General features: G+C 38.9%; 1 protein-coding gene across 1 annotated transcript; it reads right to left on the bottom strand.

Annotated features, from left to right (window-relative positions):
* Positions 1-7,515: 7,515 nt before the first annotated feature.
* Positions 7,516-13,332, bottom strand: KRT25 (keratin 25). The gene is made up of 8 exons (XM_063109667.1): positions 12,827-13,332; positions 12,459-12,541; positions 11,767-11,923; positions 9,430-9,591; positions 9,222-9,347; positions 8,633-8,850; positions 8,224-8,291; positions 7,516-7,876 (listed from the first exon to the last, which is right to left on the bottom strand). Exons 1-8 carry the CDS (start codon positions 13,253-13,255, stop codon positions 7,767-7,769), a joined length of 1,353 nt encoding a protein of 450 aa, XP_062965737.1. The 5' UTR covers positions 13,256-13,332; the 3' UTR covers positions 7,516-7,766.
* Between the last annotated feature and the right edge of the window lie 3,134 nt (positions 13,333-16,466).

Raw genomic sequence — 16,466 nt, 5'->3', positions numbered from 1 at the left:
TTAATAACAATAGAAGATCTTCTTTAATAACAAGAATTTTCTCAGCAATAAGACTCTCCTTCAGTTATAATACGATTTCACTGGGAAAGCATTCTTGAAATGTAGTAAAAATTACGTTATAGAGAGACGACAACTTTCCAGAGACGTTTTCAGAGCTGCCACTAGTACAGCACAGCCGGTCTGTCAATAGTGTTCCCCAGTGAAGCTGTTTACCGTCTTCTGCCACCGGGACTGCCATCACGGCCTCGTTGTTGGTGCACTACAGGATTTACCCACAGCAATTATGAGGATTTTCAGGCATTTACATTGATGTCTTAGCAGATAAGGTCTTACTGCATGGAGAAACCAGATCGAATGAAATTGCACCTGTGTGTTACCTAGGCTTAAAGTTGTAGCCACACAGACCTGCATAGTCAATGAAATTGGTGGAGGTATATTCAGGTATGGGAATAATCTAAGAGGAAGGAAGAGGAGGGCATTGGAATTGATATTTAACAGTCTTCACCTTATCTCTGCAAACATCTCTGATTTGTTCTTTTAAAACAAATATCACTAGGCCATTTGGAGAGTGCTCACAAGTATCAACTGAAAACTTGCAGCTGGTGCATTCACATTTTTTGTGTTAAGGAATTCCCACTTGGTCTCATTTCTCTTTTAATCTTTGAAGAGGAATGTCGATAGGTCAGTCTGAGAAAAGACAATACTGTTGTTTGTTATTCATTGATTTTGTCAAAAAATATCAGTGAAGTGCCCACTGCCATCACAGGACTGGAGATCTACGGGAATCCAGACAAACCCACTCTCCGCTTTCACGGAGCTTACTTACTAATGGAGCGAGACAGGGCATAGGCAAGTGAACTAACCACAGGACATGAGATGCTGCTAAGTCCTTAAAGACAATAAACAGAGTGATAGTTTGGGGGCTGTATTAAAATTATACCCTGTATTTAATTTAGAGATATGACTGAATGAGGACACAGAGAAACCAATTCCATGGAAAGATTTTTATGACTTACATTTCCCGAGAGGAGGGGGCATATCAGCCCGCGTGGGGAGCACCAGTGTCAGCCAGGAGGCAGAAAGGAGTGAGGGGAAAGACTGACCAGAGCCTTTACTGGGCTTTCCACTGGAGAAGCAAGGCAGGGCACAATAAACCGCTTAAGATTACTAGTTTGAATAATTCCAGTGGGCTTTGGTCGGTAGGGGCGGTCTCTAGTAGCTGACCCTGGGATGATTTAGCGCAGGGCAAATATTGGCTTGGTGTGTGAGTGTTAGACAAGGAGACTCAGTATGGTTGGTTTACATAGAAAAGACATGTTCCTGGCTGAGCCCTTTGCTACCTGTAAGAATTGGCTAGCGCTTGGGGGGAAGGGGGGACATCTCTCCCCAGCCAGCAAGCTTTTTAAGATGTCAAAACACCAAAACACACAGGAAATAAAAAAAAAAAAAAAAAAAAAACGAGATTAATACAGGGGCAGGCTGGCTCCTGGAGTAGGGTGGTCGTCAAAGTCTTCTCAGAGGGGGTGACATTTGGACTGAGGTCCAAATGACATGAAGGAGCCCATCGTGGGAAGCTCTGCAGGCCGCTTGTGCAAAGATCCCCACACCAGCAGGAAAAGGTTGGTATATTACAGAAACAGAAGCATGGCCAGTGAGCAAAGAAGAGGGAGGGTCACCTGAGGTCATAGAGGAATCTGGACTTGTTCAGCAGGAAGCCATGGGCAGATTCAGACCACAGAGTGCCATGATGCTGGAAAAATCATTCTGGTTGCAGCGTGGAGAATGTAGGAGGGCAGGAGTGGGAGGCAGGAGGCTCTGGGAATCACCTCATGAGAGCTGGGGGAGGTGTGGCCTGGCTGTGGAGTCTCCTATGCATTCTCCTGTGGGGAGTCCTCCCAGAACACCTGCCCCATAGCACCTCTGGTCCATACCCTCAACTCTGTGTGTTGCACTTGCCCATTTACCCATTTATCTCATGACGTGGCTGACTATAAGCTCTTGAGAGCAGGGCTGTTTCTAACACCTCTGAATCCTTAGTGCCTGGTACAGTACCCGACTCAGAGCCGAATGAATAAATGATGTGACTCAGGCTTGTACCAAAAACAAATTCAAAGCTGCACCTAAGACCTAAAAGGAATTTAAACAATTAGTCACTGAAACTTTTAAATGCCAAAATAAAGTTGGGTCACTCCACCCTGTACCTCACTTAGCCTAATAAATATCCAAAGGCATTTATTAAAATTAGTGCAAGAGAATCAGATAATCAATCTCCATACCCTCCAGCCACCCCCCTCAACAAAACAAAACAAAAAGAGAGAGAGAGAGGATCAGATAATCAACTGGAGAATTGAATCATCGGTACTAGTTTTTCTGAGATAATTTAGGCAAAGATTTTATCCAAAATCTGTATTATAAAAGAAAACCTTTCCATTATAATGTGGCCAAACTGCAAAGAATGATTGCTTCAGTAATACTGTAAAGCAGTGATTCTCATTTCTGTTCAATTCAATGTGTGTCACCTTTGGGATTAACATGGAAACAGCATGCCAGCCCCACCAGGAATTCTGATATGCACTCCCCTCCTGGTCTGGTTGAAAATGTTATTACAGAAGGTTGCCTGTAAGGTGCCCGGCCCACACTCCACCCCCTAAACTGAGTGCCCAGGAAAGGAGGTGCCCTTTTCAAATTTGTAAAAAGTTACAGGAAGGGCTACAGAGGTACTGATACAAGTCATTAAAATATCAAAATATCTCAAAGGGCTGATAAGTAGCCACTGCCCAGAGCCCCCCTGAATTCTCTCAACTATGGTCCTTGCCCGTGACCCGCTTCCCACCATCCAGTGACTAAACACGCCAGGCACAGCAGAGGGCCTTCAGGATCCCACTGCAGACTTACCAGCTACTGGAGTTCATTGGACTCATCAGTGACCATGCCATACAATTGTTAAATATTTTGAATATCACACCTGGTTTTATCCATTTTCCTTTGCTTTTTTTCTTGTCTGCATGTTAGAAAAGCTTTCAGCAACCATTGGTAGGCACAGGAGTGGTCTGGTGGGTGCACATAGAACTATGTTCTACAGTTTCAGGTGATCAATTTTCAGGGCATGAGGCAGTGACCAGGGGCAGGAGTCTTGTGATGATTCAGAATAGAGCTGAGTGGTTCTGGCCTCACTGGCAGGTCAGGGCACCGTGACTTGGACCTTTTCCTCTAATTCGTCTAATTAGGGAATCAAATGAACATATCAAACTAAAGAAAAGTATAGTCACTAACTTACTTGCTAGAGAAGGCAGCATTGAAGAGTGTTCAGGGAGCAAGCCCTGACCTGTCTGATTTCAAAACAACTTCTACTTCTTTCTAGCTGTGTTTTCTTGGACAAATTATCTAACTGCTCTGTCTCTCGATTTCCTCACCTGAAAAATGGGGATAATGATAATGCCTACTTCAGAGGGATATCAAATATCCAATCTATGCACTTGGTAGAGTGTCTGGTTCACATGAAGCCCTCAATAAATGTAGCTGGTATGATAAAGAAGAAATAAAAATTAAAAATTAATTCCATGTTATCAGAGAACTTTAAAGATACTGGAGAGCTTAGAGACTATCTAGTCCACACCAAGTTTGCCCATGAGGGGACTGAGGCCTCATGAGATGAAGTGACTGACCCCAAGTTACCCCTGGTACTCAGAACCTCTTAAAGGTGAATGATAATTCTCCCTCCTTTACCATAAGGCTTAGGTAATGAATTGAATAAATCAGCCAAATAAAGCAACAGTATTTAGGAGAAAATGACCTAATTCCAATGAATGTGTTGCCAAAATGGCAAGTCTACAAAGAAAAGAGAGAGAGCACTGCTCCTAATCCTATCCTTTGTGATATTTATGCCCATGGGAATGTGGTGCCCAGCAGGGCCAAGAAGTTCCTGCTCAGGTGGGAGGTACGACCTGGCAAGGTGGGTAACGTGCTTGAACTTGTGTTGAGGGCAGGAAGTGGCTGCAAGCTTTCCAGAAAGGGGAGTGGAACGTAACTGCCTTGGTTCTTGAGGACCCTCACCCACTGGATGTGGAAAGGGGTATATGAGAGTACTTCAAAAAGTTTGTGAAAAAATAGAATTAAAAGATAATATGAGTGTTTCCACGAACTATCTGAAGTACCCTCATATTTATACACAGCACTGAGAGAACATGGCTCTATTTTTTAAATGATCAATTTAAAGGATTTAGTAACTTTGAAATACAACACCAAGTCCTCAGTCTCCACCAGTATACAGGATCAGTGTAGTCTTCACATTTCTATACTAACTTAATTTGCATAGTTCTTTAGTCTCCACCTATAAAACTACACACAGAACTTCCAGCTGCTAGCCTTTTCCACTATAATTTAATGCTCTGCATTAGGCCATTGATACTTGCAGGTTTCATGATAGGCTACAATTACTTGGAGGTTATCATCTGTAAAGGAAGAAGGGAAATACCTCTCCCCCTCTTCTCCAAGCTCTGTTCTGTACAGGTGTGTCCGAGGCCCCCAAGACTACCTTCAGTTTCAATGATTCACTAGAAGGACTCACAGAATTCAGAAAAGCTATTAAACCCATGGTTATGGTTTATTACAGTGAAAGGGTACAGATTAAAATCAGTAAAGGCAAAAGGCACGTAGGCTGAGTCCAAGAGAGACCAGGCACCAGCTTCCAATTGTCCTTTTACATGGAGTCATACAAAACAGCATTTTATTCTCTGCAACGATGCATGACCAGATGTATTGCCAACCAGAGAAGCTCACGCAAACCTTAGTATCTCAGGTTTTGATTGGAGGTCAGTCTCCTATGCATGGAGCGCCCACTGATTCCCCTCAGTTACTCCATCTCCAGCCCTCGCAGAGGTCAAACTGATATAGCATAGTCCAAGGACTCCACCATAAATCACGTTGTTAGTATAAACTCTCTGGCAAGGCCCAAGGCCCCAGGTATACTAAGACACTTTCATTGGGCAGGATATTCAAGGCTTAGAGCTCATCTCCCAAGACCTGGTAAGGACTAAACCTTTCTTTGGTATGTGCAGGTCCAAGCTTGCTGAGTTAACCCTTTCCTGCAAAAGGGGTCTCCCCACAGGGCCCAAAGATAGTACAGAGTTCAGCTTCAGCACGTTTGTCACCCACTACTCCTACCCCAACTGCCAGGACAAATGAGCCCACACTCAAGACCTCCACAACGCTTGGATATCCAGATCTGTCATCAAGTGTAGCTCACGACAGAGTCCATCTTCCTCAGAGGATGAGTTCTCTCTTAGAGACCTTCTTTAATACTTAGCACCTGTCAGGTCCCTACCAATTCTCTGCACACACATGTATGCAAAGCCCAATCATTCCCTCAGCCCCTACATAAAGCAGAGGATAAAAGCAATTATTTCTGGATATACCTCAATCTCCATTTAAGATCACAGAGATTTAACAGTGTTTTCAGTATTTTCAACATGTTGCTGAAGCTTCTAGGCCTAGGAATGCACGAAGAAAAAAATGAGGGAGGATTTTCTTAATAAAAATTTTTTTCTATGCTACTTTTATTTTTTTTTATTTTAACATTTACTTTTACATATTTGTAGGGTACAGCATGTTTCGATACATGCATATACTACACAATGATTCACTTAAGGTAGATAACGTAGTTTTGAACCTGTTAGTCCACCCCTTCTCCTCCCTCCCACTTTTCTTCCCTCCCTGCCTCTGGTAACCATTTTTCCACTCTCTACTTCTATGAGAACCACTTTTTTTTAAGGTTCCACATATAAGTGAGATCATGTGGCATTTGTCGTTCTTTATCTTTCTGTGCCTGACTTACTTCATGTAGCATGATGGTTTCCAGTTCTATCCACATTGCTGCAAATGACAGGATATCATTTCATTAGCTGAAAAGTATTTTTTTTATGCATTCATCCATTGAGGGGCATTTAGGCTGATTCCATCTCTTGGCTATTGTGAATAGTGTTGTGATGAACATGGGAGTGCAGGTGTCTTTCTGATATATTGATTTCATTTCCTTTGGGTATATACCCAGTAGTGGGATGGCTGGGTCATAAGGTAGGTCTATTTTTAGTTCTCTGAGGAACCTCCATACTGTTTTCCACAATGGCTGGACCAGTTTATGTTCCCACCAACAATGTAGGAAGGTTCCCTTTTCTCTACATCCTTGTCAGTATTTGTTACTCTGTCTTATTCTAACTGGGGTGAGATGATATCTAATTGTGGTTATAATTTGCATTTTCCTGATTATTAGTGATTTTGAGCATTTTTTCATGTTCTTGTTGGTCATACGTATGCCTTCTTTTGAGAAATGTTTGTTCGGGTCCTTTATCCATTTTTAAAATTTGGGTTATTTGTTTTCTTTTACTGTTGAGTTGTCTGAGTTCCTCATATATTCTGGATACTAGCTCTTTGTCTGATGTGTAGTTTGTAAACACTTTCTCCCATTCTGTAGATTGTGTCTTTACTTTGTTGAATGTGTCTCTTGCTGTGCAGAGGCTTTTCAGTTTGATGCAGTCATGAGGGTGTATTTAATGATAGGTGGGAATAGTGTAAATCACTTCAGCATTTAGACTATTACAAAATATTTTTCCAAAGTGGTTTTCTTTGAGATTGCAATGTTTTTGTTTCACATAATCTGATGGGGGACAGAAATTAGGTATTTTGGCTCTAGTGACCTCTGGCTAAAATTGCATCAGAGATGACAATAAAATTAATTCAGAGATAATTACAGTGCCCTTAAAAGACTCTATCATCTCTTCTGCTTCATATTTTCACATGGAGGCTAAAACAAATTTTCATAAAAGTACCACGGTATGGATAATCGATCCATAGAAGACTGAGAGTCAACTAAGTATCTAGGAGAAATATTTGATCTGAGGAAATTATGTTTTTAGTTAATCTAATTTATTTCCCTTTATTAGAGATGAATCCAGTGGCTAAGAGAGTTATACAAGTGACTCCATTACTATAACTTGGATTTTAAACCAGAGCTTTTGCTAACTTCTCTTAGATTTAGAATATTTTAAAATAAATATATCCAAAAGGGAAATGAGATTTGAAAATTAATCATTATAAATACGGAGCACTAAAAAATAAGAGTTAACATTCATTGAGCCATTACCCCATAACGGTACTTTACAATAATTTATTGGCTTAATCTTTACAATAACCATTTGAGAGAAGTAATTTTATCATCCCCATTTTATAGACCAAGAGCTTGAAATGCATACATTTTAGCTATTATAAAAGAGAACAGGCTTGTTATTATGTCAAAGTATGGTAGATGAGGGATTTAAGTGGAAATATTTTTATTCCTTCTGAATTTGTCTCATTTTGAATTATTGGGAGAGCCTCATGAAAATCTAGTGGGAAATCTGTTAATTATTTTTTTTAAAAAAGTTTTCATATAAATTAAATGCTGTCAGGTGTTCATATATCTGTAGCACAGTCACAAATATTTTAAATATAAAACAACATCGCTAGTGATAACTTGCTAAAGAATAAGGTTTATTGAATACAAAGAATTGACAACAGATTTCTACAAGGTAATCAAATGAGTCATCATATTTGTATGTGACATTCTTCCCGATGAACAGGGAGATACTGCTATTGATTGCTGAGAAAGAGAAAGTAACAGAAAGACAACAGGACAGACATTTTTCCTAGACTTGCTAAGTTTTTCAGGACTGATATCTAATGCCTTTTCTTCTCTGAGGGAATTTGGCATATGTTTTCTGTTGTGTCTCAATTTAATTGCTTTGAGATTTCTCTTCCAGGGAGTGGAGCCTGGTGGTAAGTATTTTGCTGCGTTGATCTACCTCCTCAAGAACTTTCTTAACCACTATGGGTTTGGCTGAATCTGAAAATTAAAATTTAAAAAGAGATGTAGGGAGCTAAAAATAGATGAATAAGAAATTATATCAATTAAAGGAATAATAGGGTTTTTATATAGGATGAACTATGCAGTAAGCACAAATACTTAGACTCATATTTGGTGAATTTTGATTGCTTGGTTAGGTGAAAACATGGTGACATGTTACTTTGTTTAAAATTAGCACACATCACTAAAGTTAGACATCTAGCACACACTGATACTACTACAAATCTTTATTATATCTATTCTTACTAAGGCATGGTAATACAGAGAAAAGCTGTGCATTGAAAATGAAGTAGTATAGCATAACAACAGGATTTCATTTTAATTACCTTTGACTTGATTTCCCACGTTTCCAGATCCATATTCCTTAGACTTGTAACCTCCAGACTTACAAGCCCTGTGAAAACAGCACAAAAGAGTGGTTTAGAGCGCATCCCTTCAATTCTAGATTCACCATGAGGTTTTCTTTAGCTCTTTGGCGAGAACAGACTCAGTGGTTGAAACTACTCTGCTTTAGCATTAAGAAAAGATATTTTTAATGTTCACCATAAACACAGGGCTTGTTGCGTTTTGGTTTCGTAAGGTATTGCTCATTTGTATCTTGGCAGTAGAGTGTGATGCTTAACATGTAGCACTCGTATTAAACGCACCCACATTAGTTCACGTTCACTTTCTAGGGATCTAAGTTTCAAGCAGATTTTAGTATTTTACATCTTTTCTGTAAATTATTTGACCTACCCATCGTCTCCTCCTATGAGGAGGCAGTAGGTCTCAATTTCTTTCTCCAGGTGGACCTTGATGTCGAGGAGCTGCTCGTACTCGAGTTTCTGGCCCTCGGTCTCGGTTCTGACCTGGTGCAGCTGCTCCTCCAGGGCCCCGATCTGAGCCTGGATCTGCGCCAGCTGCGTGCAGTAGTTGCCCTCGGTCTCTGTCAAGGAGCACTCCAGGGAGTGTTTCTGCCGGGAAACCATAAAAAGAGCCTGAGACAGGCATACCCATTTGCGGAAACTTCTTTGATATATTATTTTCTCCTCTTGTTAACTTTACCTTTAATTGTTTTACATTTCACATTGACACGTAGTTAAAGTGACTCTATGACACTGCTTTAAATGAGCAAATCTTTCTTTTTGGTAGACTAGATCTAAAGACATTGGTGTTGCTGCTTTAGCTATTTATTATATATGCAACCCTATTCTTTCCTTACGTTTTAAGACAATTAAAAACATATAAGTGGACATATTTTCAATACTGTTAAGGGCTTTAAAATCAACTGGCAGATATTTAAAATGATAACCTGGGAGATGTTAAGAAATTGTCCTTTTCATACCGTGGCTAAGAGGGACTGAAGTTCAATCTCCAGGGTTTGAAGCGTGCGCTTCATCTCGGTCAGCTCGTTCCGGGCTGAGGCTGTGGCTCCCACGTCCTCGGAGATCTGCTGCTGCAGCGAAGCGCTCTGAAAGTCAGGAACCGTGTTAGGCCGCCGTTTCCTGCATCCGCACCCAGGACCAGGTGAGCGCCCCCTAGCGTGGCTTCACCTTTTCGTTGAACCAGGCCTCGGCGTCCCTGCGGTTCTGCTCGGCCAGGGCCTCGTACTCGGCTCGCATGTTGTTGAGCAGAACCGTGAGGTCCACGCCGGGGGCCGCGTTCATCTCCACGTTCACGTTGCCTCCAGCCGCGCACTGCAGAACCTGCATCTCCTGGAGGCGGGAAAGTTCAGCTCAGCTACGCCGGAATCTCACAGAAAGTCTAGAAGCTAAGCTTTGGAAGGATTCTTAGAGTTCCTTTGGTTTCCCCCTTCCCTCACATTTTGTATTTTCTGTCCAGTTGACTTAACTCTCAAAGGTAAACTCACTCCCTGCCTCACTCTGCAAGAATTTTAATTGCTCCAGAGCTCTTAATCACTGCCCGCTAAACTCCAGTTACTACAACTCCAACTCATCGGTTTTAGTTCTGCTACTCTGAAAAAGTCTTAATTTCTTTTCCACATGAAAGTCCTTAAAGTCTTGAAAATGAATTGTCCTCGATCTCTAATTCTACTTGTTTATAGTGTAAATGTCTCCACCTTTGTGAACCGGTCTTAATTCCACTAGAGACCTGTTTTGATGCATTCTCAACTCAGCTACATCTTGACACAGACAGAATGAACATGGTCCAAAGGCTGTTTGAAAAGTTCCGAACAAGTCAAAAGATGATAAATAAATGTGTGTGTGTGTGTGTGTGTGTGTGTGTGTGTGTGTGTACCTTCCAGGAAAGAGCATTATCCTCTACAGAACCCCAGCTGTCTATTAAGCATACACAGGGACATTACAGTATCAAGTTGGACTTTGGAGTCAGACATATCTCTGTGTGAGTTCTGTTTCTGCCCTATAGTAGCTGTGTGAATTTGGCAAAGTGGCTTAACCTCTTTAACTTTTGATTCACTTGTCTGAAAATTGAGGATCATTAAAAATCCTTCTCTGGGTTGTTAAAAATGTGAAAGAAGTAATAATAATAAGACTTAATCACTCTATCTGGTATATAAATGCTAAACAAATGCTGGTTAATATGATTGTTATCATCATGAAAGCTGGAATCTATTTTGCAGTCAAAGTCTACACATTATTCTGTATGAGCTGCATGCTGTTAGGGTAAAGTGAGTCAATTCCAAGTTTGTGGATGGCAGGCATCACTGCTAAGACAGTGTAAATTGAAATAACACAGACCAGCTTATGTCTCTGCTGCAGAAAATTTCCTCTCTACCTATGGATTGGGTTTTTTTTTTTTTTTTTGTATCTTTGATACCAGTCAATGGATTAGTCTTAATGATGGTAATGTAGGCTTTCTTTCCACCCTGCAGCAAATCCCTCAGGCTATTCTAGCATTCTTTCCTCTCTGATGGGCCCTATATATTCTTTATCTCCAGATGTGGTTTTTACTTCTGAGGATTTAGTGAAAACTTCCTCAGTTCAAGCAGAAAAAGAAAAAAATAAAAAAGATATATATGGGTTGGCTCGTAAATGAGGCATTGCAAAAATCAATTATTGCTTTCAGTTCACCGAGAACTTATTAACTACCATGGGCTATAACCCAACTTGAACCCATATAACCAAATAAATGTTATTATTCAAGTAGTTATATTTATAAGACAGCCTTATGACTAATCAAGTAGCATTCCTGGTTTCCTTAGCTTGATCTCCTGCTTTAAGTATTTGACTTGACTGTGGAAATCTTTTGGCTGTTTAAAAATATCACATTTTCAAAGGATAAAGATTTTTTCCCTTTTTAGAAAGCAGTGGCTCTGGAAGCAGTCCCGAAGATGTAATGGCTACATGATGCAATTTTGAATCTAGCTCCCAACAGCGACCACTTTGAAAGTATACTATTTGCTTGGAAGTGTAAATTCTGGTATAACAGCTTAATTTTAGCCTCATTATCTTTATAGCTATACCTATTAAAAATATGTATTAATGTTAAGTATGTATACTTAATGTGTGTATGAAGTAAATGTTTTAATGTTTTAAATCTGCCACTGTAACATAGAAACTTAGATCTAGTTTTCTTAGGGTGTCCTTAATGTATACTTATTTTATCTAATTAGATATAATCTCCTAAGAGGACCATTTTTACTTAGCTATAATTACATAGCCAAAGCTCTTATAACCCTGATGGGTCTGAAAAGCGTGATTCCCTTTTTTTCCCGTGGGAAACTTGATAAGAGAACAAGGGTGCATCTGTACAAATAACTTGACACTTATAAGACAAGTTGACCCTCATGTCTGTCTGACAATGGGTCTTCAGCACCAACTTCTTATTTAAGAGGTTAAGTACGTGATCTCCTGGTAGGTGGACAGTGTCTGCAGAGGGACAGCAAAATGCATATGGTCAGCTCTTACCTCCTTATGGTTCTTTTTAAGGTAAGTCATCTCTTCACTCAGGGTTTCGTACTGAATCTCTAGGTCCGTTCTGCACAAAGTTATCTCATCCAAAACTCTGCGTAATCCATTGACATCAGCCTCCACACTTTGATGAAGAGCCAGCTCGTTTTCATACCTTAAAGAGTGTTAATGATTTTCCAATTTGTCACGTGGTTGGGGACATAATCACCAATCAATGATAAATGCTAGAATTCTGGAATTTTGAAGTGGCAGAGTTAGCCACAAGAGACATTTTCAAAGTTTATTTTGTAATCATTATTATTTTTACTTATTTTAACAGGTACTTGTACATATTTGTGGGGTACAATGTGTTGTTCAATACATGCATATATTGCACAATAATTCAGTTAGGGTAGATAGCATAGTTTTGTACCCATTAGTCCACCACTCCTCCTCATTATTATTTTTATTTTGAGGTATTTGACAGAAAAAAACTAGGGTATTGGGCACTAGTTTTATAGCAATTTACACTTCATATGTAATAGCCAAAGTATGAAAAGCTATATAACATTCTGTTTACTTTACATCCAAGTGGTTTACAGTTTTGGAATAGGAATTGGTAATATTTAATGAAGGGATTAAAAAATAAATTCTATTTAATGCTTTGCATTAATTGCCATGAATTCTTTTCACTCTGGGAGTCTACTTACTTTAGTCTGAAGTCATCAGCTGTCAATCTCGCATTATCAATCTGTAGAACAGCATTAGCATTGCTGGTAGTGGAAACAACGATCTAGAAATAGGGAGTTTGATTTTTTAAAGACAATTTAAAAAACAAACAAAAACTGTTTGTTTTTATTTAGATTAGGAAATGGAAATGATCCAAATTAATATAGTAACATTTTTACCATGAAGTTAACCAACTAAATCCACTTATCCTCATTTCCAATGCTAAATTAAAATCCCCTTTAAGAAATTAGAAGTAGGAGTGATAAATGTTTTTTGAATTCAGTGAGAAAGGAAAAGAAAATTTAGAAACAAAAGTATGTAAAAATGATTGTAAAATGTAATTTCTTACCTTATTTTTAAGATCATCGATTATTGGGAAATATCTACTATAGTCGTGATCAAGACCACGGCAAGAGCCAGGCCCAAATTTCTCATACCAGCCCTTGATCTTCTGCTCAAGGTCTGCATTTGCCTCCTCCAGAGCTCGCACATTCTCCAGGTAGGACGCCAGACGGTCATTGAGGTTCTGCATGGTCACCTTCTCATTGCCGGAAAGGAGGCCCCCCTCATTCACAGTAAAGCCAGCACAGGGGTTGCCTCCCCCTGCATTTCCTCCAGATGAGCTGCCACCGAAGGCACAAGAGAAGCCACTTCCAATTCCAGATATGCCACAGACATTTCCAGCCCCAAAGCTAGCTCCCCCGCTAGATAGCCTGAGTGATCCTGTGGTGGGACGGGGACAGGACCTCCTGGATCCACTGGAAAGTCGAAGAGACATGGTTTCAGGGCAAGCGCGGTGCAGAATTGTATTCGTGAAAGCCAGAATGTAGTGCCTTCTCTTCTCAGCTGTTTTGTTTGGCCTTTTATAGACAATTCCCAAGTGTGGATGAAATTCTGCCTACATGAAGTAAAACATGGCTTGCCAGTCTCAGCAAGTTAGCATAATTGGATGATTTTTTCTAATTAGTAACTAAGTTTGCTGGGCTCCTTTCTGTAGGAGGACAGTTGCCCTCAGGTTGGTGGTTATCTGAGAAATGGGTCTGGGTGGAGCAATGTCAGGTTCATTATTACATTTTACAATTGTGAGTGAGTCACTCTTCACTTCCATCCTTAGAAGATAAACCTCATTAGTCCATTACAGAATAAAAATTTAGCATCATGGTTTTGGGCTATTATGCCAAGGCAGGTTTTGATGTTTCTCAGACATTTTCTGCTTTTATTTTCACAATTCTTTCCACATAAGTAGAGAATAGGACGGTAGTCATTATTTTCCCAACCTTGTCCTTTAATCACCAGGCTTTATTTTATTTTATTTTTAAAATTCCTCTTGCCACTGTTTCTGATGGGCAGTTAATGTCCATTTTGACCGACGTGCATTATATTTTGTTGACACTTACTTATGATTGGGCTAGTTGTCATCTCTTATCCATTTCGGTAATTAGAAACACACCCATAATTGCTGTTGTGTTTTGTGGGGGTTTGGAAGGATATTAACTTATTTCCTGACCTTGCAAAATTTGAAGCAAACCTGGAAGGAACTATTTCATTTGTGTTTACTTCGTTGTGGTTTAGCTCAAGTGAAAGTCATAAGTAAGCTAACTGTTTACTGGGTGTGGATTCATGTAGATTTATCCAAAACCCTAAATACTATAGAAATGTTAAAAATTGACAAAAATTGTGTACATTTATGGTGTATAACATGATATTTTGATATATGTATACATTGTGGAATGGCTAAATCGAACTAAGTAACATATGCATTACCTCACATGCTTTTTTTTGGTGGGGAGACTATTTAATCTACTCTTTTAGCAATTTTCAAGTATACGATATATTGTTATTAATTGTAGTCACCATGTTGTACAATATGAACTTATCCCTGCTGTCTAACTGAAATTTTGTATCCTTTTACCAACATCTCCCCAATGCATTTCACTGATGATTAGTGATATTGAGCATTTTTTTCATGTACCTGTTGGCCATTTGTATGTCTTCTTTTGAGAACGCCTTTTAAATTGGCTTATTTATTTTCTTGTTATTGAGTTGCTTGAGTTCCTTTATCAGATATGTTGTTCACAATATTTCAATTAAATAGTTTCATTCATGTTGCTGAAAATGACAGGATTTCCTTCTTTTTTTTTTTTAAGTTGAGTAGTATTGCATTGTGTATATATATCACATTTTCTTTATCCATTCATCTATGGATGAACACTTAGTTTGATGCCCTATCTTGGCTATTGTGAATAATGCTGCAATGAACATGGGAATGCAGATTTCTCTTCAACATACTGGTTTCATTTCCTTTGGATATATACCCAGTAGTGGGATTGCTGGGTGGTATGGTAGTTCTATTTTTAAATTTTTGAGGAAGCTCCATACTATCTTGCATAATGGCTGTACTAATTTACATTCCCACCAGCAGTATATGAGGGTTTCCTTTCTCCACATCCTCTCCAACACTTATCTCTTGTCTTTTTTTTATAATAGCCATCCTAACAGGTGTGAGGTGATATCTCATAGCAATCTTAATTTGCATTTCCCTGAAAGTTAGTGATTTTGAGCATTTTTCTATATACTCATTGGCTATTTGCATGTCTTCTTTTGAGAAGTGTCTTTTAAATCAGATTATTTGTTTTCTTGCTATTGACTTGTTTGAGTTTTTCTTAATATATTTTGGATATTAATCCTTTATTAGATGTGTGCTTCACAATGTTTTCTCCCAGTCTGTGAATTGTCTCTTCATGTTTTCCTTTGCTGTGTGGAAGATTTTTAGTTTGATGCAGTCCTATTTGTCTATTTTTGCTTTTGTTGCCTGTGTTTTTGGGGTAAAATAAAAAAATCTTTGCCCAGACCAATGTCAAGAAGTTTTCTCCCTATATTTTCTTCTAGTAGTTTTACAGTTTCAGGTCTTATGATTAAGTGTTTAATCTATTTTAAGTTAATTTTTGTATATTGGGTGAGATAAGGGCCCAACTTCACTCCTCTGCAGGTGGATATCCAGTTTTCCCAGCACCATTTATTGAAGAGACTTCCCTTTCCCAATTGTGTGTTCTTGACACCTTTTTTCAAAAATAAATTTACCAGAAGTGCTCGGATTTATGTCTGGGATCTCTATTCTGTTCCATTGGTCTATGTGTCTGTTTTTGTGCCAGTACCATGATACTTTGATTACTATGAATTAGTAGATTTTGAAATCAGGTAGTGTGATGCCTCCAACTTTGGTCTTTTTGCTCAAGGTCTTTTGTGGTTACATATGAATTTTAGGTTTGCTTTTTCTGTTTATGTGAAAAATGTCATTAGAATTTTGATAGGGATTGCACTGAATTTGCAGATCACTTTGGGTGATATGGACATTTTAACAATTAATTCTTCACATCCATGAACATGGGATATCTTTCCATTTATTTGTTACCTCAATTTCTTTCATCAATGTTTTATAGTTTTCAGTGTATACATGTGGATTCATTTTTATCTTGTCTTTAGTTTTCCAATTGGTAGTTCACAATTAAGGATGTCCAATAAATGTTTTTGGGATCTATCACATATTGGTAACAGTATTTTACTTTTTAAAATTTTTGTTTTTTGCAAATACTCACTTTTTGGAAACAAGGAAGAGTACTCAAGTTTTCTAGCCTTCATTTCAAGGAGTACGGTTGTTTGTTAAAAGAATGCATTTTGGAATTACAGTTTATGCTTGTATTAAGTATAAATCTGTCTTATCTAGATAGACAAGTCTATTTATATGCTTAAGTAGGAAAGGGTAGATACAGAAAAATGGAAGTTAAATTGTTCTTGGAAAGAACAATAATTTTATTGGGAATGAAAAGGAATGACTAGTATTGGTGATCACAAGAGAAAGAGGGTCCAACCCTGTGTTTGTAAGATGATGATTTAGCCAAGTGTTTTGAGAGAGCTGAGGATGCAGCTCTAGTCTTCCAATTTTTGTGAAATAGAGCCTCTGACTGACCCTACTAGTCAGAATGAAAGAG

Source organism: Cynocephalus volans, chromosome 10 (genome assembly GCF_027409185.1).
Source record: "Cynocephalus volans isolate mCynVol1 chromosome 10, mCynVol1.pri, whole genome shotgun sequence".
In the NCBI taxonomy this organism is placed as follows: domain Eukaryota; kingdom Metazoa; phylum Chordata; class Mammalia; order Dermoptera; family Cynocephalidae; genus Cynocephalus; species Cynocephalus volans.
This window is presented reverse-complemented; position numbering and strand designations above follow the sequence as displayed.

What these genes read in the sequence shown, in the direction of transcription:
- KRT25 (XM_063109667.1), bottom strand. Translation starts at nt 13,255, where the DNA reads ATGTCTCTTCGACTTTCCAGTGGATCCAGGAGGTCCTGTCCCCGTCCC. An exon ending in TCGATGATCTTAAAAATAAG is followed by an intron (nt 12,542 to 12,826) that starts GTAAGAAATTAC and finishes CCCTATTTCTAG; the next exon opens with ATCGTTGTTTCCACTACCAG. An exon ending in GCTGATGACTTCAGACTAAA is followed by an intron (nt 11,924 to 12,458) that starts GTAAGTAGACTC and finishes ACACTCTTTAAG; the next exon opens with GTATGAAAACGAGCTGGCTC.